Genomic DNA, 23,117 nt, shown 5'->3' with positions numbered 1-23,117 from the left:
GCCCCGCCCCCCGACGTCTCCTGCACTGCGGACCCGCCCCCGCCAGCCGGCGGATCGCGGGCGCTTCCATCTTCAAGCTCAGCCCGGGCTAGCTCCTCCTGCCATTCGCTTTCACAACATTCCCCGGAGGCCCCGCCTCCTCAGCTTGGCAACCGGGTCCTGGCCGGCTAGGCAGGCTCCGCCTCCTCTGCGCTGGACGCAGCCTCCGGCCTGGGCCTCCCAAGATGCAGCGCGCGGGCGGGAGGTTTGGAGCCGCTTGGCGCTAAGCGGGTTTTCGGCGTCGGGGACGTGGCGGCCGCGGTGTGCTAGAGCCTCACACGCTGAGGTAGGGCCGGTGGCGTGTTCCCTGACCCAGCCTTCGCCGAGGGGGTGGCGGCGGCGGCGCAGGGTTTTGCTTCCCTAAGTCCCTTTATTGCGGAAGAGCGCGAAGGAAGTGGGCTTCCCGGGGCCTGTGCCCACCCTTCTCTGGAAGGATAACTAGATTATTCCAAGTGCTTACTCTATTCGGGAATTATTTCGCTTGACACTTTCTTCACCTCTGCAGCATCTTTCTCATTTGGAGGGTGAAATACTTAACAGAGGATATATCTTTGACATCTTTAAAACAGGTATATAGAGTTAAAAGATGTAAAGCGTCTTACGGTTTATTAAGTGAGGTAGTTCTCAGCCGGGGCAATTTTGCCCCCCCCGGGGGACATTTGACAATGTCTGGAGACATTTTTGGTTTTCGCAACAGAAGACTACCAAGAAATTGTAAGAACGGTCCCCATATTCCCACCAGCCATAGTCAACCACGATGGACACTCTTTTGCCCCAAATTTTGTTTATATCTTCACTTTTTTTTAATGGGGGAAAAATGAACACTGTTTAATAAGTATTTGAATACGTCCTTGAAATAGTATTTCAGATATGGCTAAAGTCTCTCTCTGGCTCCACTCCCCTACTCTGATATTCCTCTTCTCCAAAATCAACAGTCATTGGGATTTGGCATGAATCTTTGCACCTTTGCTTTTTTTGTTTTGGACCAGGCTGCCTAGGTTTGAATCCTGGCTCTATCACTTCCTATCTGTAGGCCTTAAACTCCATGCCTCAGTTTCCCCATCTGTAGAATGGGATAATACTGCCTACAGCATAAGGACGTCATGAGGAATGAGTTAGTCCAAAGTGCTTAGAACAGTGCCTGGCATAGAGAAAGCAGTCGGAATACAGCCATTGCAGGTAAACAAAATATATCATGCTGTTTTATGTGTTTTGATTTTGATACATAATGTACTACGGTATACATTTTTCTTCAACTTAATTTTTTTCATTTGACTTTTGAAGTCTCGCCACAATGATACACATCTAATTCATTCCTTTTAACTGTAGTGTGATATTCCATCTGTATTTATTCATTCCCCTATTGGTGGTCATTGAAGTTTTTGCTTTTTAAAAAAAAAATGCAAATAACAGCAAAGCGAACATTCTAGAGCAATGTCTTTGTGCATTATTATGTAGGATTATTTCTCTGGGTTCATATCTAGAAATGAAATTGCTGGGTATATGCATTTCTGTTTACTGCCAAATTGCCTCCCAAAGTCTCCCTTTAATTAAGTACTTGTAATGATTTCCTAACAGATGGCTCCTCCTCCAATCTCAATTCACTCCCCCATCTTCAACACTGTCACCAGGATCTTTATTATTCAGAAGTACAATCCTGTGATTTCTATTTTTGAAATCTTTCAGTGATTTATCATTGCTTAGAGAAAGCTAGAATTCCTTAGTATGGTATCAAGAACCTTTAATTTAATCTTTCCTGATTCTCTTAGTGGATCACCATCCCCCCACATTCATCTACATTTCAGGTACACTAAGTGTTGTTGGGAAAGGGAAAGGGGAGATTGATTGTGTGCAAGCCCCAACAAATGACCTAGGTACATAGGTAGAAAAAGTTTTAACAGTGGACCCATTCTGTAGCCAAGTTAATTTACTTAGGTAAACAGTGTCCTATATGTTGGAAAAATGATATCTATGGGTATTACGCTCATAAGTTTATGTTTAATATTATTAGGTGAAGTTTTTCGTTGGGAGTCTTAATTCTATCTTTTTTCCAAAGGTAGAATTCCAAAGACACTTTCCATTGGTCACAATCTATCGATTGGGTTCTTAGAGTTTTATAGCTTTCATCTGCAGATAATATAGTGTCTTTTAGGATCTTCCTGAACCAGACTTGTAGTTTATTTAAGAGTTCTGAAATTTATAATGCCAAATGTTATTATTAGCATTGAACGGGAACATTGTTTATTTGGTGGGAGGCTGGGAGAGAAGGGTGATAATTCATTGCCCATCTACTATATTTAGGTTAGCATGTATTGTTTTTCTAGTATACTCACACATCTGTTTTCATTTTGTATGTAAAATATATGCAGTCAACTTTGATGTGTGGTAATACAGAACAGGAAAAGCTCAAATTAACTACCTAGTATTTTACAAATAATCTGCATCCAAATCTCCCCTCCCTCCTTCCCTCCCCCACCCTCCTCCAGAGCTGAAACAGGAGGTAAAACTTAACTGGTTTGAGTTACCTGTTTTATTCTGCAGCCACTGTTATAAGAGTACCAAGTAAAAAGTCAAGTGACTAATAGGCTGGAATACTAAGCCTGGTGTCCTGATTTGATTAATCAAGGCTTGTTTATTATTGGTTTAAGAACCTCTAAATTGAACCTGGGTTTGTTTCCAGATTATTTCTATCTGAAAAAAGAACATTATCACTTATTCCATAGCCTTAAAGGTTTGTCTTATGAACATATACTCAGAACTTTTACTTTTAAAAAAGATGTTGCATAGTATAAAATAAAACAGGTATTCACAGATATGTGAATTCAGTAAGCCTTGAGATTACAGAAAGTTTGAGGAAAAAATTTATCTTTATAAATATATTAAAGTTTCTAATTTTTAACCCTGAAGATGGTCCATTTAGAATAACTTATCTTAAAAATGTGCATGTTTTTGCAGTAGTATTTAAAAATAAAAAAATAATGACCTTTTATGTAACAGTTATGTTTTTTAAATCTATCCATGAGAAGAAGTTTGCTTTTTGCCTAGAGCTCATGCTAAAAGCATGTTGGGTTAGGATTATAATAGGGCTTTGAATGCCATGCCAAGCTTTTTAGCAGTGGCTTGCACCCTTTTATCTCTATGTCATTCATACGTTCAATACACTGTTTCGCATCTGTCTTTCCAGGTAGTAGTTTAGGGATCATAGATCGTAGATCTGGGGGGTGGGGGGGAGTGGCAGTAAGTGCGTGCAAAGCTTTTAAATTAGGGGACAGTTACCCAGTCAAGTTTGTGTTTTAGAACAATAACTGAGGTAGCATAAATGAATGGATATATTGGAGGGGAGAGAGACTAGATTAAGGAAGACTGATTAAAGGGCTTTTATCGCAACCTAAATGAGAGATGAAAGCCTGATTCATCGTAGTGGCAGTTGGATCAGAGAATTAGAAGAAAGAAGTTTCTAAGTCAAGGAACTTGGTGATAGCATTAAAAGAATAGAATGTAAGGGGCCTGATTTTCCTAACTCATTACTTTATGAAGGTGCAACAGTACATACTCCAAAGTTTTTTGAAGGGGGCGGTTCTGTGACCTTTTACTTAGTGGTCTTACCACTAAGATCCTCCTTACTCCTGTCACACTTGGGTGTTGGTGAACAAGAGTGTTGTGTTGATGACACATTAGTTGTGACATTTAATATTAAAATAACAAAATCCTTTCCTGGACAGAAGCTTTTTTGGTTGTTTTTAGTATTAAGAAATCTGAACACCTTTTGAAGTGAGTAGGTAGTAAAAGACAATGAGTTCTTAGATCTTTACCTCAGAATATATCATTTATATTTATAATATATAATGCTAAAAAAAGAATATATCATTTAGTGCTAAAAAAGGAAACTCTTAGAAGTCCTCTAAGAGGTCTGAGATGTCTGTGGGAAATTTGAAATAAATTAGTAGTCATACATTTTGATGTAATATAACCAATATGTGTATTTCCTTTCAAGTAAAATGTACTTTCATAAGTAAAAGCCACACCTTTGGTTACCCTACGTATCTCCTTTACTGATGAAGCTGAAACTACTCTGGGGTACCTATTGTCCCAGATCTTCACATGAATTGCTTAACAACAAGCCGGGAAACTGTTTGGCTTCTGCTAGTTTGTATTATGATCTAGTATCTCCAGTTACTTCACTGATACTTCTTGAAATTCTCAAAAACAATATCATCAATTTGATTTGAAAAAAAACCCCAAATGCCATAGAGGAATGTATTTATCTGTTGCTGCATAACAAATTACTCCCAAATTGAGCAGCATAAAACAACAAACATTTATTAACTTAAAATTTCTGAGGACCAGGAATTTGGGAGCCGCTTAGCGGGGTGGTTCTGCTCAGAAAGGCTTGACTGGAGCTGGGAGATGGGATCCCTGGAAGGCTCACTCACATGGCTCTTGGCAAAAGACCTCAGTCCCTTGCTGGCTGTTGGCAGGAAGCCACAGTTCCTTGCCATGTGTACATCTCCGCGGGGCTGCCCGAGTGTCTTAATGATACGGCAGGTGGCTTTCCCCAGTGCAAGTGAGCCAAGGAAGAGGTCACTGAGGAAACCACCATGCTCTGTCACCCAGTCTTCTGCTGTATTCTGTTGGCTGGAAGTGAGTCATAATGACCAAGCCTCACTCAAGGGGAGGAGAATTCCTTCTTGATGGAAGGAATTTCAAAGAAATTTGTGAGCATATTTTATTTTATTATTAATTTTTTGGCTGCATTGGGTCTTCGTTGCTGCGTGCGGGTTTTCTCTAGTTGCTGCGAGTGGGGGCTACTCTTCTTTGCGGTGCGCGGGCTTCTCATTGCGGTGGCTTCTCTTGTTGCGGAGCACGGGCTCTAGGTGCGTGGGCTTCAGTAGTTGCAGCACGTGGGCTCTAGAGCGCAGGCTCAGTAGTTGTGGCGCATGGGCTTAGTTGCTGTGAGCGTGTTTTAAAACCACATGTATTTGGAAGTTAGACAATAAGGTGCAGCATCTCCAATTCGAATGTAGATGCTGACTAATCTAGTCTGCTTTTAAGTAGAATTGCCTCTAAATCAAGTCATTTCAAGTCATTTCTAAATCAAGTCATTTCAATCAAGTCATTTCAAGTCATTTCAATAATATAGCCTGCAATAAAATGCAGGCTATATTAAGTTAAATTTATAGATTATGGTTTAGTGATTTTTTTTCTAATTCGACTATTGGTAGATTTTTATATTAAAAGAACAAAACCTAAGCCTTTGGAGTTTGCTTCTCATTTGAAACAGGAAAACAATATTACTTCCTTGTACATGACCTAGTTTTCATTTATTTCTAAAGTACCTTATTTTCCTGGTGTAAGTGATCCACAAATAAGAGAAAAGAGAGGGTATGAGTTAGAGTTACTTACAGTGACTGACGAGAGACATTTCAGCATTCACAGACCATTGAGTATGCAACTATTCTGATGTTTCTAAGATTAGGTACTGTATGAGCCAGAGCCGGCCATGATGATGAGAATGATAGTAGCTAGCCTTTATTAGCACTTTCTATGTGCCAGCTTCTATTTCAAGTGAGTTGTATTAGCTAATTCCAGCACCTTGTAGGGTAGATACTGTTACTACACCCCATTACATAGATGTGGATGTGAGGCACGAAGGGGTTAAGTAACTTGCCATAGATCACACATCTAGTAAAAGGCAGGCCCAACATTCAGAGGGTGCTCTAAAGGTGCACGGTTCTTAGCATATGCTAAGCATTTGGTAACTGTTACAGGAGTGACTCAGCATATATAGCCACTGGATAAAGAGACATCAACATCTTTTTCTTACATGTTTTCTTACATGTGTTCAGTGGAGGGGGTGTTCCTTTGTTCTGTATTCTACTTTACTAATTCTCTCAAGTTGCCTTTCTTATAACCAGTGTTCAGAGTAAGGGAATGTGTGCCAGGACACTGTAGTGGTTAAAAGTGTAGGTTCAGGAGCCATGGGCCCCTCTTCCAAATCTAGTGCCATTGCTGATTAGCTTTGTAAGCTTGGAAGAATTTTCTAACCTTTGTTAAAATACGGTTTTCTTGTTTATAAGATGGGATAATAAGAATACTTACTTTAAAAGAGTAGTTGTGAGCTTTAAGTGAAATAATGCATGTATTGTACCTGGCATATAATAAGCATGAATAATTGATAGCTATTATTTAATTCTTGTGTTCATTATAATAATGATACTCTATTTTAATCCTCTGTTTTATAGAGGATCCTCTATTTTATAGATCCTCTATAATCTCTATTTTCTTCCACTTTGAATGAGGATAGTGACTTCCTTAGGGTGTAAAACTGCACTGTTTTTGCAAAGTAAGATTTAAGATTTATTTCTATTACTCTTATGGAGATTTTTTAAAGCCATGTTACAGCATCTCCTGTTTTTCTTTCTGGGCTTTCATTTTGGCCATCGAGTCCGTTCGAACTCCTTTCTCAGGGAAGCAGGAACCCAAGCGCCTGGGCTGTGGGAGTGCTCTAATTTGAATCCTTGACTGACTGAGTTGTCATTGTAGAGGGGCTAAGGCCGAGAGGGAGAAACCAGATTAGGTCGGTAGGTTTGAGAGACAGAAGTAGAACCCTTAAGAAATTCCCTGAGCCAGAGAGAATGTGTGCAGTTCCTTATAATAGAGCACCCATACCTTTTAATAGATGCTGTTAACACATTCGGTTATCTTTTGTGGTACGGTTATTTGCAAACTGTTCTTTAAGGGCTGTACAGAAATAATATTTGGGATACAGTTTTTTGATAAGCGTGACATTGTTAAAATAGCATAAAAAGCTTAAAAATGTCAAAGTTTATAGTTACCTATGTGATAGTTCTCTAACAAAAACATGTGTTTTCTTTTCAGCTCTGCCTACTGGATGGCAGTTTCCCTCATTTCATTTTTAGGTTTAGAAGCATCAACTGGAATCGATTTACATTCGAAAATTGGACTTGATACTGTGGCTTTACTAGCAAACAAGCAATGTCATCTAATGAACAAGAAAGGCTCTTCTGTTATAATGGAGAAGTCCTTGTTTTTCGTTTGACTAAAGGAAATTTTGTAGATGAAGGGCCTACAAAAACACCTGTGTTACATGTCAGAAGAATGGTGTTTGACAGAGGAACAGGAGTATTTGTTCAGAAATCCACTGGATTCTTTAGCATAAAAGAAGAATACTCTAATTTAAAAATTATGGGTTGCGACTGTGTTTCAGATTTCAGAACTGGAATTAATCTGCCTTATATTATGATACAGTGCATTAAAGAGACTAACATTTTCAGATATTTTCTACTATTTCTTCACAGTACCAATAAATTTGAAAAGCGTTTGAGTTTTAGACTACTCTATGAGTTGAAGGACAGCATAAGGGTCCTTAATGGCCCTTTAGTTTTATGGAGACATGTCCAAACATTATTTTATATCTCTTCCCAAACTGGCAAAGTTGTTACTGTGTCCATTAAGTTTTCCTCTATTGAGTGGGCAGGGGAGATTGAAAATGTAGGTATGGTTTTGTTAGGACGAAAGACATGTTACTTATCTGAGGAAGGATGTACCCCACAGCCTTCAAAATCAGATTATGCAACTTGGAATACTCAATTTTGTGTATACTCCCTTGAAAGGGGAGAAGTAATAAATGATACATACATTATCCCTCCTGCTTATACCAGTGTGATAACATGTGTGCATGTCTGTGCAACTGAGATTGTCAACAACCAGTTAAGAATGTCTCTGATAGCTCTTACTCAAAAGAATCAGCTGATTTCATTCCAAAATGGGACTCCTAAAAGTGTATGCCAGCTTCCATTTGGAGATCCTTGTGCAGTTCAACTTATGGATTCAGGTGGAGGAGACCTCCTTTTCGTCATATCCTTTAGGTCCAGTGATGCTTGTGCTGTTTGGGAAAAGAACTTTCAGGTATGGTACTTTTAATCATTCAGTTGGCATAGTCTTAGACCTACTAAGCATCCCTGTGCTTCAGGGGATTCATCCTGGAGTCTTATTATCCAAATCAATTTTTAGTGCTGCACTAAAAAGAAAATCATATATGTTACATCATTCTTTTTTCTTAAAATTATCTGAATATTACTTGATAAAGATTTTGCCTTGGGATTTTGAGTCATAAAACCCTTGAGTTTTTGGAAATACATAAATACATAACTACAATTATTATCTATTTGTCTTTTACTATAACTTTCTAATTTTCATTAATTGGTAATAATTGGCTTTGTATTTTTACTTAGAATAAGATCATAAACCTTTCTAGAAAACTCGAATCAGTTGTTGAGCTTTTTAAAAGTTGGTCATTATCGTTTTAAACTTAAAATGAAATCTAGAGGAATTCCTTGAAATCTATCATTGTCCCTTTAGAGACAAATAATTGTTCTCCAGAGAAAAGTGATGTGTTAATTTTTCTAAAAACCGTTGCTTAGAGAATTTCATTATGTTACGTTTTGAAACTCAGAGTTGTCCTTTGAGCAAGCATTCACATTTTATCTACATGTAGTCATGTCTTTTAATGTAAGGTTGGGAAATTGCTTTAAAATACTCACTGGTAATGAGCGTTCAATAACGAGTAAAAAGGTGCAGAAAATGAAAAGGCAATTGGAGGATTGTAACTGTGCGTGTCCGATAATATTTCTCTGACCCTGGTGTTTTGTTAACATTGCGTCCTCCTGGCTTAAGATGTTTATCAGCACATTCAGTTATGTGATATGAAGTGTTTATAGTTTAAGATCTTCCAAAGTAGTTTTTTGAGTACATTATACAACCTTTTAAGTTCTTGTGCTGCTTTGGGAAAAAAAGCAGATACTGCCTTACTTGATGTGCCCTGTCCATTTAATTAGAAGCTCAATTAAAATTTCTATCACAGGACTTCCCTGGTGGTCCAGTGGGTAAGACTCCATGCTCCCAATGCGGGGGGGGGGCCCGGGTTGGATCCCTGGTCAGGGAACTAGATCCCGCATGCTGCAACTAAAGATCCCACATGCCACAACTAAGAAATTGTCTCTGCAAGTTTTGACAAGTATCTATGTAGCAGGCATTTCAAAATTGAGATCATTGTCAAGTATATGTGAAACAGATAGTGGTGTGTTGTAGATACAAAGAGGCTAATATGTTCTAGAGGTGCGATGTCTGATACGGTAGCCACTAGCCCCAGGTGGCGATTCAACATTTGAAATGTGGCTGGTGTGAATTAGAACGTGCTGTCCATGTCAAATACACACCAGATTTCAAAGGCTTAGTAAAAAATGGAAATAAAATATCTCTTTAATAATTTTTATTGATTATATTGCATTGAAATAATATTTTAGATAGATTAAATAAAATAAGTTTCATAAGTTTTCACCTTTTTACTGCTACTAGAGAACTTTCTTTTATTGGCTACTGGAAAATTTAAAGTTATATATGTGCCTTGCATTTGTGGCTCACGTATATTTCTTTTGGATGGCGCTCTTGTAGAGCTAGAGATTGCAAGCGTGTGTGTGCATGCATGCGTGCACAGCTCTATGGTGTTTGCGTGCTGAGCACATTCTTATTACCAGTGTCTCTTCACGTGGTTCATTATAGTCCATGCTATTCATGGCGGGGCAGTGGGAGGAAGGGAGGATATGAGTTTACAGCTTTCTCCCTGCAAGAGTGAAAAATCACTGCTTTGGAATTAACCTTATAGGGGAAAGATTGATATTTCATTATATAGATTGAGAGTCTTATGTTCTTGCTCTAATGCAGGCTACCCTCCACCTAGAGGATGATGTATCCGTGAGGGATTCTAAGTGGGAGTTTCAGCTTTTCTGCCTGAGGGAGAAGGGGTTTCTGATCCCTATGGTGTTAGTTTTCTAGGGGACCAATCTGGAAGCTTTCAGCTTTATGGATCTTTAAGAAGTTGTCTTCTGTTTTAAACTTGGGGTCTCACGTTCTTGTATAAACTTAAGAAATCATTTCGTTAGGCTAGGATGATTCTAGGTGCCCCACTATTAGGATCCCTCCCTTTCTGTGCCCGTCATAATGACTATGTTCTGTCCTACCAGAGTTTAGGGTATTAATTAATTTCATATGGACTCTTAAACGTTATTCTGCTTTGAGAGCTCTTAAAGTGTTTGCTAGTACCGTCTAGTTACCTAATGCCACTGAATTCCTTGTTTAATTGGTTTGATTATAAATACATATCCACTAAGGCTTATGGGAGTGAGGGTCATCCTTAAATTAACCAGTTAGAGAAAGAATCTTCACTAGAATTAGTCATGAGAAGTGTTAGAATTTATAAATTATAAAATTTTAATATAGAAATCAGGAACGTGACAGTCCCTGGACAAATGTTGATAAAGAAATTTCAGTACCTTGCTATTTATAAATTGATGACTCCTTATGTCTTCTCATCTCCCAATATCTTTATTTTAGTTTCGTTTTCAGTGTTTACCCTACCATTTTCATTGCTTGTTTGTAAGAATGAATTAGAACTACTTGCAACAAAAGGCTTTAGCTTGCTTCACATCTGATTTTTTTCTTTCTCTATTCCTTCTTTACCACTCTCTTTCAGGTTGCTGCTAAGTGGGAGAAAGTTAGCTCAGTACTGGTAGATGACTTTCTTGGAACTGGAACTGAACAAGTACTGCTACTTTTTAAGGACCCCTTGAATTCAGATTGCCTCAGTTCCTTTAAAATAACAGACCTGGACAACTTAAACTATTCAGTAAGTTCTGTTTACTTTTTATGCATTACTTAAGAACATTTTAGAAAATTTGAGCACTTTAAAGTTTTTGACTTACCCTTTAAATATTTTTGATTTCATACTTAAAGTAAGCTTTTAGAACTTTAAAAATACATACATTGAATCTTTTAAATAGTACAGTGACTCTTCTTTCAACAAATGTTATACAAATTGACTTTTTAAAAATATTTATTTATTTTTATACAGCAAGTTCTTATTATCTATTTTATACATATTAGTATAGGTGTTTTTGTTATAAATTTGGAATATAGTATATCTGGTATTCACTCAAGTGACAATAATACTGTAAATTAACTTTATCATTGCTTTTGAAAAGCATATTTTATACCAATAAACATGATAATATTGGATTAATTAAGGAACAAAATAAAGCGAAACTGCTTTACTAAAAGAAGTAACAGTTCATGATATCTTAAGATTTTGAGCATAAGGAAAATAATACTCTGGAAGTTTCAGATCTATATAAAACATCTCTGAGCCTCAGTTTTTTTTTCTGTTTTTTTTTTTCCATTAGTAAAATGAGGATAATTCTTATTTTCTCTAGTTAAGGGATTTTATAAAAGCCTAGTAAGCTGATACTGTTTGAAGCAGTATACAAATGTTAGGTGGGTGGTAATAGTGGAAATAATAATTTCTTTTTTCTAGTTATGAGAAGATGAGGGGGAAAATATGTATCTTGTCTTTTATATAACAGTGTGTATTGTGGCACACTGCCTTTTGGATAAACTTTAATTGTATTTTGTTAATCTTAAGAATTTTCAATTTATTTCAAAATTTCAGTTTTAGTGTATTGTTTTATTTATTAGAGTGAAACATTGGATTACAATGAAGATGACTTACTTGACAACAAAAAGAATTATTTGGTGGTTCCACCTCTGGAAAGAAGATTGAAAGTTAGTGTCTTTGTTTGGTTTTTGCTTTTGCTTTTTTGGATTAGTGCTGTTCTAAATGAAGGAAAGAACATTGAAAGAAAGGTCCTTAAAGTATAAGAAACTGAGTGATTGGGAGGGAAAAATATGGTACAGGTATACCCTGCTTTTTGAAAGTTCGCTTTACGCCACTTTGCTTTATGCCACTTTGCTTTATGCCACTTTGCTTTTACGAAAGACCTACGTTAGCACCTGTTTTTGCTAACCAAAAGAAATCCAAAGAGGACTCGCTTTTATGAAAACAGGCGAAAGCGAAAATAGCGTTCAGCGTTTGTTTTGCGACGAGCCATTACACCGCGCATCCCGAGAAGCGAGAGTGGCCCCACCAAGCTCCTTCCTGGGGACTGCGCTCGGCATCTCAGCATCCAGCTGCCATAGCTTTGACCTGTGTCTGTGAGCACCTGTGCTTTATCTCCCATTTATTCTGTGCATCCCTTAGCAAGATGTGTCCTAAGGTAATTGCTTCTTTGCTTTACATCATTTCATAATGGCTTTCAAAAGGTTTCATAGGCATGATCTACTTTTGGGTAGTGGGGAAACCTTTATTTCAAAGGATCTATTTCCTTTTTTGGTACCTCTGTAAAAGCTATTATGACATTACTTATAAATGTGTCATCTAAACATGATACCTTTTTGTCGTAAGATTATGTAAATCTAATAAGCCTTATAAGATAAAATAGAGGCTGACTTGTGAAAACACATTCTTCCTAGTTTTTAGGATCAGTATACCATAACTCTTTTAAAGGAGCAGCAAATATGATGAATCATGACATGCTCTAAACATGATCAGTTTACCTTCAAGTTTTCCATACAAAGCTCTCTAAAAAAGTTTTTGATTTTTTTTCCAAATGTACGAAGGTAACACACATTCCTTGTAAAATACTCAGGCTATGCCAAGAAATATTCAAGAGACACTAACAATTACCTATGATTCCATTACTGTGATGTAGCCAATTTTAACACTTTGACTTGCATATTCTTGTTGATGTTTTTAATGAATATACGCAAGTTTACATGGAAATGTGATTATACGATGCCTGTTCTTATGTAACCTGCCTTTTTTCATTTATAAAAATTTTCCAGTATACAGAAAATTCATAGAATAAAACAGTGATTATCTCTAGTCCCCATGTAGATTCAACTATTGTTATTTTATAAAAAATCACATTTGCCTCATCTGTTTCTGCTTGTGTGTGTGTGTGTATGTACATGTATTTGTACATTTTTGCAGAACCATTTGAAAGTTGCAAATATTCTAATACTTCACTCCTATGTGTTTTAGCAGGAATCTCCTAAAAATAAAGACGTTCTCCTATGTAACTCCGATACCATTATTCACTTAGAAAGTTAGTATAATAATCTCTTAATCTTATTTACTATTCAGTCCATATTCAGATGGCTTCAATTGCCACAAAAATGTTTTATATGGCTGCTTTTTTCAGCATCCAATCAGTTTACGCTTGCACTTGATTATTATATGTCTCATTGGTCTTTTTATCTAGAATTATGCCCTCTCCCCCTTTTGAAAAAAGTGACACTAATGAGGAGGCCAGGCCAGTTGTCCCTCCTTTCTGATTTGTCTGTTTCCTTGTGTTGTCATTTATCTTTTTCCTTTATCCCTGGCAAACTTTTTTGGTGAAGGGCCAGATAGTAAATATTTGTACTTTGCAGGCCCTTTAAAAGTTTTTTTTGCAAGTATTTTAATATTAAAGTGAATTCAGTAAATGCTTAGTGAACACATATTAGATGTGAATGTGAACAGTAGATAAATAAAACATAATGGACATAGAACCATAAAGGAGAAGGTTGATTACATTAAAAACTTCTGTGCTCCAAAGTAAAATAAATAAAAAGACAAATTATATAAAAAGAAATTGGAACATATTTGACAAAGGATTAATTTTCTTAATATAAATAGGCATTCTAAAACAGTATTGTTGAGTATGTAAAGTGGTCCAACCTCCTCAGAAGGAAACTTGTTATAGCTATTAAAATGTGAATTGCACATATCTTTTTACTCTTGCAGTTTCACTTCTAGAAATCTGTTCTAAACATATACTTATACATGTAAGCAAAGCTGATTTTACAGGAATGTTTAAGTAGTATTAATAAACAAAGTTCAATCAAAATCTAAATATCCATCATTAGGAGTATGGTAAATAAATTATGATATAACTGAACCATGGAATACTATGCAGCTGTCAGAAAGAATAAGGTACCTCTTTATACTGATTTTTAAATGATGCCAAAATAATTTAATTTATGAAAGCATGACTTTTAGAAATTCCACTTCTGGTAATATGTCACTTAATTTATTTGGATCAACTCTGATGATAAAAACAACTTAAAATGATAGATGAAATATGTTTTTTAAATCTTCTTAAAGGCTTCAAAAAGCTGAAAATATAAGAATAAATTAGCAGGCCAAACTCTAAAGGCTGGAACCCAGGGAGACAAGCAGAACACTGATGCTACTATTGCCCTGGGAGCGTTTGTATTTAACATAAAGCAAGAGTGCCCTAGTCACCTGGCAGAAACAACATAAAATCCTCCCTAGGAATACACATTTATCCTAGGTCTCTGCTGAATCTCACAAGTAATTTTTTTTAACATCTTTATTGGAGTATAATTGCTTTACAATGGTGTGTTAGTTTCTGCTTTATAACAAAGTGAATCAGTTATACATATACATATGTTCCCATATCTAAATCTCACAAGTAATTTTTTAAAGAAAATGAGCCACCTACAGAATAACTAAGCACATGAAGAAACAAGGCATCATGATTAATTATTCACAGAAAATAACCATTTCTATAAACTAAAAATAAATTGAATTTAAAAAAAAAAACAACAGATGAGTTTAACAGTTGACTCAGAGATGTGGAGCAAATAAGCAAACTGGACTGTTAGAAAAATTATCTAGAAGGTATCAACAGAGACAAAGAAGGAAAATATGAAAGAAACAGAGGGAAGGCAGGGACATATGAAGGCAGGGACTAAGAGATAGCTGAGCGTCCATGTTGTTTCAAGTATCCACATGTTACCACTAGCTCTCAATGTGGCTCAAAACATTTCTAAGCGCTGGAAGGCCTTTTAGAGATGAACAAATCTACCCTCTCCGCCATTTTGCATACGAGGAAGCAGATGGAGAGCCAGAAATGTGAGGTGGCTTGCAGAGCTAGAACTAGAGTTCGGCTCACTGTTCTTTCCCCTATGCAGTTTATTTTCCAGCCACTTGTTGGAGGGGATAAGGAGAGGCCAGGACCTTGGAGACACTTGTGCATATGTACAGGAATGTTCACAGCAGCATTGTTTGTAATGCCCCACAGCTGGGTATAACACAACTGTCCATCAGCGGGAGGAAGGAGAGGGGAACTGGTGTAGTGAGCCGATGGGATGCTACAGAGCAGTGAAAGGCACGAGCTACAGCTACTAGCGACAAATAGATGACTCGAAAAGCGATTACATACAGAACGATTCCACTTATAAAAGTTCAGAAGCAGAACACACACACAAACTAAACATATTCTTTAGGAGTTCATATGATGATGGTAAAATGATGAAGACCAACAAGGAAGTTATCCTGAAAGGCCAGGGTAGTGTTGCCTCCGGCAGAGAGAGGTTCTCGATCGGGGAGGGCCCATGGGCTGCTCCTAAAGTGCTGCTTTTTTGACCTGGGTGTGGTTCCAGGGGTGTCTACTTCATCATCAGTCTATGAACTGCTTTTTTGTCTTGCACGCTCTTCTGCATGTATGAAAGAGATCACAATAAGAACAGGAAAGCAAGATTCGGTGTCACGCAGTGCAGTGTGCTCCTGTATTTGGTATGGGGTAGGTTTTGTTTATGGGGAGGAGAATGAAAGCATACCTTAACATATACATGGAAAAGTTCTGGAAAGGTAAGCAATCTTTTGGCTGTGCAAATGGGATTGAGGGTCTAGGAAGGGAAGGTGAGATTTTTTTTATGTTGTTTAAATTTGTTCTCATGGGCTTATTTTCATAATTTTATAACAAAACTTGTAACAACATAGAATATTTAAGTAGTCTAATGACACACGATTTATTCCTGGAGTGGGGGTCACGTTGAAGAGAGTAGGGAAGAGAGACCACGGATAATTTCTGAGGGTGCCCTCATTGTCAGTCTGCCCGTGTATCCTTCTCTTCCACTCCCTGCCCCTCCAGCAGCCTCAGACTTGGCTCTCCACCCCAGACAGGTACATCTCACGGCCCCACAGTCATGAGTTACTCGGCCAATGAATGATGGAACGTGAATGACGTGGAGCCCTCAGAACTAGGCTAACAGATGAAGTTTTAAAACGTTAGGTAGACACTTTACATACTTTATGCACCGAGGGAAGATAGAATTCAGTCTTTACTCTCCAACTTCTATTCATTGATAAAAGGAAAAAGAATTTATCTGCCTTAAAATGTAATTTAAAAGAAAGGCAAATACAGGTTGCATCTTGTTTTTTTTCAGTCTAGAAAAACATGTTATATTAAAAGCTGGATTAATACTTAAACAGTCTCAGATATCCACCTGAAATGAAACAGCTTCTAAATGTTCAGTGACGCGACTCTTTTTAAATTTTCAGGAGTAAAATATATTTCATGAATGTTTCATCCTTAGTGCTGAAATCTATTTACCTGGTATAATAAGAGGAACGGTTTGCTGTATGCCCAGTTCAGAGCCAATTTTTACCCCCCGGTAGTTAAGACTGGACCCAAGCACTGAGTTTATTTGCACAATTAACGTGTGACAGTTTGGGATCTGTTACATGTTACCTTTAAAATTTTGCTATAAAGGTCATATGAACAGAGGATTTCAAGCAGTATCAAATCAAAAGTAAGCATTTCTGTTCATAATGATACGTCTTGCTTTTTGAAGCAGAAATTATTTCAACAAGAAAAACAGTTTTCTTGTTGGAGTAGGAGTGTTGGTAGGCCTTGCTTTTTATTAATGTTGATTGGACTTATTCATATTCATATTGATTCATTACTTAACTCAGTAGTGAAACAGATGCAAATACATTGGCATTCTCTCAATTTGATATGTAAACTATTGTAATTATTTGCTGTGTTTATTTTCCTTTGTAATTAGAGACTCAAAATTTGTAAATAAAATAGTTTTGCTCTGAGAGGTATTCTTTACTTGTCTATAGAAAAATGAATTAATAAGCAAATTTGGAGAAAATACTGAATTATTGGTACGTTCGGTTTCATTTGAAATTATATCTCTGGCAATGATTTTTCTTTATACTCTACAGGTTGGTTTGGTTTCTGTTCAGGAATTACAGCAGCATCTCTTGCTTAAGGAAAAAATTATTTCAAAATCTTACAAGGCTTTAATGAACCTGTTTCAAGGGAAAGATGATAGTACATCAAGTGCAGAGGAGGTAAAGTTGATCATGTGACCATTTTATCATTTTATGAATTGAAAACCTACACGCTATTGAAGAGTTCTTTAAATTAGAATATTGGAATATATTAGAAAATGCTGCACAATGGATCAAGAAGCAAAGTGGCAGGGATTAGGTAATGGTGGGCTTTTATGACATTGAAAACTATTTGGTTAAAAAGCCAATATTTTACCAATTTGCAAATTATTCTGTAGGATATTAAAATCTCAGTTATCAGGAACCTCGGGGAACAAGTCCTTTTGTTTAAACAAGGTTTAAATATTAAACTGTTTTATTTGTATAGTTTGAGTCGAAATTACTCCTAAGTGAATTACAGTTAACCCTGGAACCACATGGGGGTCAGGGGCGCCGACCCTACACGCAGTGAAAATCCACAAGTAACTTTACTGTGGGCATCTGTATCCCTGGTTCCCCATCTGCAGATTCAACCAACTGGGGATCAAGTAGTACTGTAGTATTTACTATTGAAGAAAATCCACATATAAGTGGACCTGCACAGTTCAAACTCCTTTTGTTCAAGGCGCAATTGTATATGTTTTCTGACTTCTTAAACAGAATATACTGAGTATTATTTTACCTTGTATTAATGGTGACAGAATTTCATCATTAATATAGTTATTCTTTTAGTCTGTTGCATGGTTCATTTCTAAGGATATTTATTCCTCTACTTAATGTCCCTAAATTGCTATGCTCTTCTAGTCCTCATATCTGCTTTTTATAACTTTACTCTCGTTTCCCTTGTGGTTGACCATCGTAAGAACCTCTTCAGGTACCTTGCAGTTACTTATGCCAGTATAGTAATGTAGAAAGTGAGCAAAAACTGCTTTGACTTCATAAAAAATAGGATTTATGCACATTCGTTCCCTACAGAGAAAGATAGCATAGCAGAGTTACAGATAAATCAAGAAAAGCTGGACACAGACACACTTGAAGTTACATTTTCTTCCCTCAAGTCACTTTAGTGCCTTGCTTTGACTTCCTTTAAGATTTACTGTTCTTGTAATGCTCTTTGCCTTGTGTCTGTATTTCGGTCTTAGCCATATGATGACTTTGGCCCAAAATATGATTCCATTAACATAAAAAACAAAAGCACATCGTCTTGCATTTCTGTATTACTGTTCTCATCTCCTGGGAAACCTCATGCGAGTCCTTGTAGAAAGTCTTCCCATTTCCCTTCCCCGCTTGACCCCGGTGATTTTGCCGGTGTTAGAAAAGGGGAAGAAATGTTAGAAATTAATGCATTGAAGCCACTGCGTGCAAGGCACTGTTTTGGGCCCTTTACATTGTTAACTTTAAGAGCAATTCTGGCAGGTAATAAAAATTTCTGCGGGTTTCAGGTGAATAGCCTGCCTCAAATCTCACAGCTACTGGCAGAAGTGTCAGATTCCTAGGAACATGTTTCGTTCACTGTAATGTAAGTGCCCATATCTTTTTTCAGTAATTACCACATAGAGGGGCAGTATAGAGTAATGGTTAATATGCAACATGGGCTCTGGAAGCAGTTGCCTCTGGTTCAGATTCCAGCTGTGAGTCTTGCTAACTGTGTGACCTGGGGCGAGGTACCTAACCTCCCTGTGCCTCAAGTTTCCTTATCTGGAAAATGTAGATAATAATACTACCGACCTAGGGTACTAGAGTTACTGTGATGGTTAAACAAATGGGCGCATGAATGGCATTTAGAACAGTGCCTAACATATAGCAAGCATTCAGTAAGTGTTGTGTATTATTATTATCATTACTCCTCCTCCTGTTTCCTTTTCTATTATAAATCCATATGTGTGCGGAAATAAGTGAGTGTGGCCTGGACTTTAAGAAGAAAATTTTAGCATCAACTCTACTAGAATTTTTTTTAAAAAAGGATAAGTAAAAGAAGAAAATTTTAGCAATAATCGATCAGCTGTCCTAAGATAGTTTAATCACTGTTATTCATACAAAAGTATCCAGTTACAGTTTAGAGTTAGTCACTGCTAAAATAAAGATTGGATTGTTCTCAGCATGCCTTGAGCACATATTGTGAGATTATTTTTCAAAATGGACTCCAGGTTTACATCCCTGCTGGCTCTGTGTTGGGTACCCAGAGCCCTGTTTACAGTCAGGCCATGCTTCTTGATCCAAGTAGATGGTTAATTATATGTTTTATAAGTTTTATTTTAGTGAATTATGTATAATCTATAATATATTATTGATGATAATTTATTTTAAAATATGTAAGCCATAAGGCCCAGCCAAAAGCTGGTTTACATTATTTTTTTAGTTTTGCTACATTTGGCAGGTTTTTTTGGTTTTTTTTTTTTTTTGTAATCAGTTATTTAAACATTTTTCCATAAGGAATGTCTTGTCACTCTTTGTGGTGAAGAAGAACATCCTGTCTATACCCTTGATGAAAAGTTATCAGATAATTTTCAAGATTCAGAACAGCTGGTAGAGAAGATATGGTATCGTGTAATAGAAGATAGCTTGGTTGTTGGAGTGAAAACCACATCTTCTTTGAAGGTGTAAGTAAATTCTAACATGATAACATTATCTTGATGCTCTACAACAGCACTGTCCAACAGAAATATAGTGCATGGAGGTATTTCATTCTAAATAATTACCAAAATCGACTCTTTTAAAAACTTAGTAGTTTTTTTTTCTTGTTTAAGAGGAAAGGAGAAAAATCTACCTCAAAAATAAAATACAGGCATTACTATACCTTTCCTTTCTCCTAAAAAAATTACTTCCTTAAGTCCAGCATATTTATAAATGTCTTTGCTTTCCTATTTCAAGAGAAGTGCTATTACAGAATCTTTAAAAATGTGTTTGGCTTTTACACTTAATTTTCTGATATATTTTACATTTGAAATGATGTTTCCTAGGAAAGGAGAGAATAAAACTTTTTGGTTGTTGTATGGCATTTAATCATCTGTTTGATTTTAAAGAATGAGCTTTTAGAGTAAACAGAGCTCTGTATTTTTTACAGGTCCCTGAATCATGTGACTTTATCGCTGTCAATGGATCAAGCCCCTAACTCCAGCTTTCCGCTCATTAAGTGTCAAAATAGGGTGATCAAGTTGAGTAGGAAATCTTCCCCAGTACCAGGCTCAGTGCCATATGAAATAGGATCAGAGGTAAAAAAAATCAAGTTGAGTGTTGATAGTGAGGAAGAGGAAGAGAAAGAGGAAAGCATTGTTTGTGTACAACCATCTGAGAAAGAGTATGTGCAGATGATTACTGCTGTAACATCTCTTTCGCCACTTTTAGCATTCAGTAATTTTTGTTGCATTGTGCTGCTACAAATTAGAGAGGGAGAGAATGGTAACCATTCTGCAGCTCATTATGTTCAGTGTGGCAGAATTTTTTTAAGTCTAGAAGATCTTTCAAGTGGGAAATACCTGCTGACATTTCCAAAGAAGAAACCTATAGGTAATTTTTGTGGGTCCTTTTTAATCATATACCTAATTGAATCAGAAAATGTTAAGAATTCCCTTTATGTGATAATGGGAAGAGTTTAATGACAGCACTTGTGACATGTTTTTGCCATAGAACACATGGAAGATCTCTTTGCGCTTCTCGCGGCCTGGCAGAGAGCTTGTTTTCAAATCGTATCACCCAGCTATGCTCTGACTTCAATGAAGGTGTGGCTCTTAGAACACATGGAATGTGAAGTTATCAAAGAATTTCCAGAAATTTGCTTTTGCAAAAGGCCAGGAAGTTTCTATGGGACACTCTTCAACTGGAAACAAAGAACACCATTTGAAGGGATTTTAATAGTCTATTCCAGGTAATGCACATCAAATTGGAATTGGTCCAGGGAAGTGTGTGTGTGTGTGTGTGTGTGTGTGTGTGTGTGTGTGTGTGTCAACAGGGATCCCCGTGGTAGTGTTCTATACCATTGGGGGACATGTCCAGGTCATCGCCTGGTACAACGTGAATGAACAGGTGGTCTCATTTAGAAACTGAAGCCGTTTTGATTTTATGTTTTTGGCTTTTTGGTGGGGTTGATTAGGGCCTAATAATGACTTTAAGATTTTCCCTTACTGCTCCCCACAATGAAGTTTTAAAAATATAATTTTTTTTTAAAATTAATTAATTAATTTATTTATTTATCTATGGCTGTGTTGGGTCCTCGTTTCCGCGCGAGGGCTCTCTCCAGTTGCGGCAAGCGGGGGCCACTCTTCATCGCGGTGCGCGGGCCTCCCACCATCGCGGCCTCTCTTGTTGCGGAGCACAGGCTCCAGACGCGCAGGCTCAGCAACTGTGGCACACGGGCCCAGTCGCTCTGCGGCATGCGGGATCCTCCCAGACCAGGGCTCGAACCCGTGTCCCCTGCACCGGCAGGCAGACTCCCAACCACTGCGCCACCAGGGAAGCCCTAAAAATATAATTTTGATCGTATTACTCAGAGAAAGAACTTTAATCAGGAAGCAACCTGATTAATACTAACTGAGTTGGTTTAGGATATGTATACGGCTGTTCCTCTCTATCCATGGAGGATTGGTTCCAGGACCCCAGTGGACACAAAAATCCACGGATGCTCGAGTCCTAGAAGATGGCGTAGTATGGTCCGCCCTCCATACCCATGGGTTCCACATCTGCGATTCAACCAACCAGGGGGCTGACCGTATTTGATTGCTACAGTCTGAATTATGTCAGTGACCACATGAATGCATTATTGGTTCTGATGATTACTAGAGAGTTTAGAAATGAGTATTAATTGATTACTACAGTATGTTGTACATGACCATTTTGCACTGTTCTAAGTTGTATAATATTGTGTTTGGTTTTTTATTCCAGGAATCAAACAGTTTTGTTCCAGTGCCTTCATAATCTCAGCAGAGTTCTCCCTATAAACAGTTTCTTCAAATATCTAAAATTAGGAAGTGAGGATTTCCTAATTGGTAATTTGGCATTAGCTTTGGAGAAGGAATTGGTTACCCTTGGTTCTTTTTCTTCTGCCTTAGTTAAGGTTGAAAGCAACTTGGTGCAGAGTTGTGAAGCAAGCAAAGAAAAGAGTAGTGGTGATGTGGCTGCTTTATCAGACATAGAGGAAAGCATCCATCCCTACAGAAAAGAACTTCAGAGAGAAAAGAAGCAAATGTTGGGGACGAACCTAAAAGTGAGTGGTGCCCTTTACAGAGAAATGACTTTGAAATTAGCTGAGGTTCAGCTGAAATCAGACCTTGCTGCCCAGAAAATGACTGATTTATAATTACAATCTCAGCTTGGTTATATTTTAGAATATTTTTCCCTGCCAGAATGTTTTGGTCCTACTTGTTTTCATCTTAAATTATATGCCTTCTCTGTAAAAATAAAGATTGAGGCTTACTGTAGAATCTTTGGTTTTGAAGATGCACAAAATAGCATGCCTTAGAGCAGCACTTCTCACCTGGGCTCATTTTGCCTCCCAGGGGCGTTTGGCTATGTCTGGAGATATTTTTTGGTTGTCAGAAGTAGTGGCAGGTGGGGAGGGCAAGAGAGGGGTGCTATTCAGATCTAGTGGGTTGAGGCGAGGGATGCGGCTAAACTTCCTACACAGCACAGCGCAGCCCCCGACAAGGGAGGGTCCAGCCCAAATGTGAGTAATGCCCAGGGTGGAGAAATCCTGCCTTAGTGTTTCCACTTAAGACATAGGTGATGGAACAATATTTTGTTCTAAAATAGCCGTTTTATTATACTCTGCTTAGTAAAACCTAGCATATAAAAATGAGCTTCAAACAGATAAACAAGGTTGTCAAGATTCAGAAGTTTCTGTAAACATCAAGCCCCTGTGGAAATTTAAATGGCAGAGTGTCTAGGTGAGACCATTATGGTGGAAACCCTTATTAAATTAAATTTTCTTAGAAAGCCTCTATGAAATTGCGTAAGTCTATAGGCATGTGAAAATTTGGGGGCATTTCTTTGAAAAGCATCTCTCTTTCAAAAGGCCACTATTTTTAAAAAATTGAAATTGCCTTTCAGCCATCTGAAATTCCAACTCTAGGCAAAGCTAAAATGTAAAATCCTAACTAAA

General features: G+C 37.4%; 1 protein-coding gene across 1 annotated transcript; it reads left to right on the top strand.

Moving 5' to 3' along the window:
- Positions 1-224: 224 nt before the first annotated feature.
- On the top strand, positions 225-22,316 carry FANCB (FA complementation group B). The gene is made up of 10 exons (XM_061179363.1): positions 225-244; positions 7,026-7,968; positions 10,592-10,744; positions 11,590-11,676; positions 16,976-17,104; positions 17,935-17,937; positions 19,457-19,623; positions 20,088-20,530; positions 20,651-20,888; positions 21,902-22,316. Exons 1-10 carry the CDS (start codon positions 225-227, stop codon positions 22,314-22,316), a joined length of 2,598 nt encoding a protein of 865 aa, XP_061035346.1.
- Positions 22,317-23,117: the final 801 nt, after the last annotated feature.

This window comes from Eubalaena glacialis, chromosome X, assembly GCF_028564815.1.
Source record: "Eubalaena glacialis isolate mEubGla1 chromosome X, mEubGla1.1.hap2.+ XY, whole genome shotgun sequence".
Classification (NCBI taxonomy): domain Eukaryota; kingdom Metazoa; phylum Chordata; class Mammalia; order Artiodactyla; family Balaenidae; genus Eubalaena; species Eubalaena glacialis.
The sequence above is the reverse complement of the archived record's forward strand: the minus strand, read 5'-3'. Positions and strand labels throughout refer to the sequence as shown.

Coding starts and splice junctions, on each gene's coding strand:
- FANCB (XM_061179363.1), top strand. CDS start 225: ATGCAGCGCGCGGGCGGGAG. Junction 7,969..10,591: donor TTTGGGAAAAGAACTTTCAG/GTATGGTACTTT, acceptor ACTCTCTTTCAG/GTTGCTGCTAAGTGGGAGAA. Junction 11,677..16,975: donor CTCTGGAAAGAAGATTGAAA/GTTAGTGTCTTT, acceptor TATACTCTACAG/GTTGGTTTGGTTTCTGTTCA.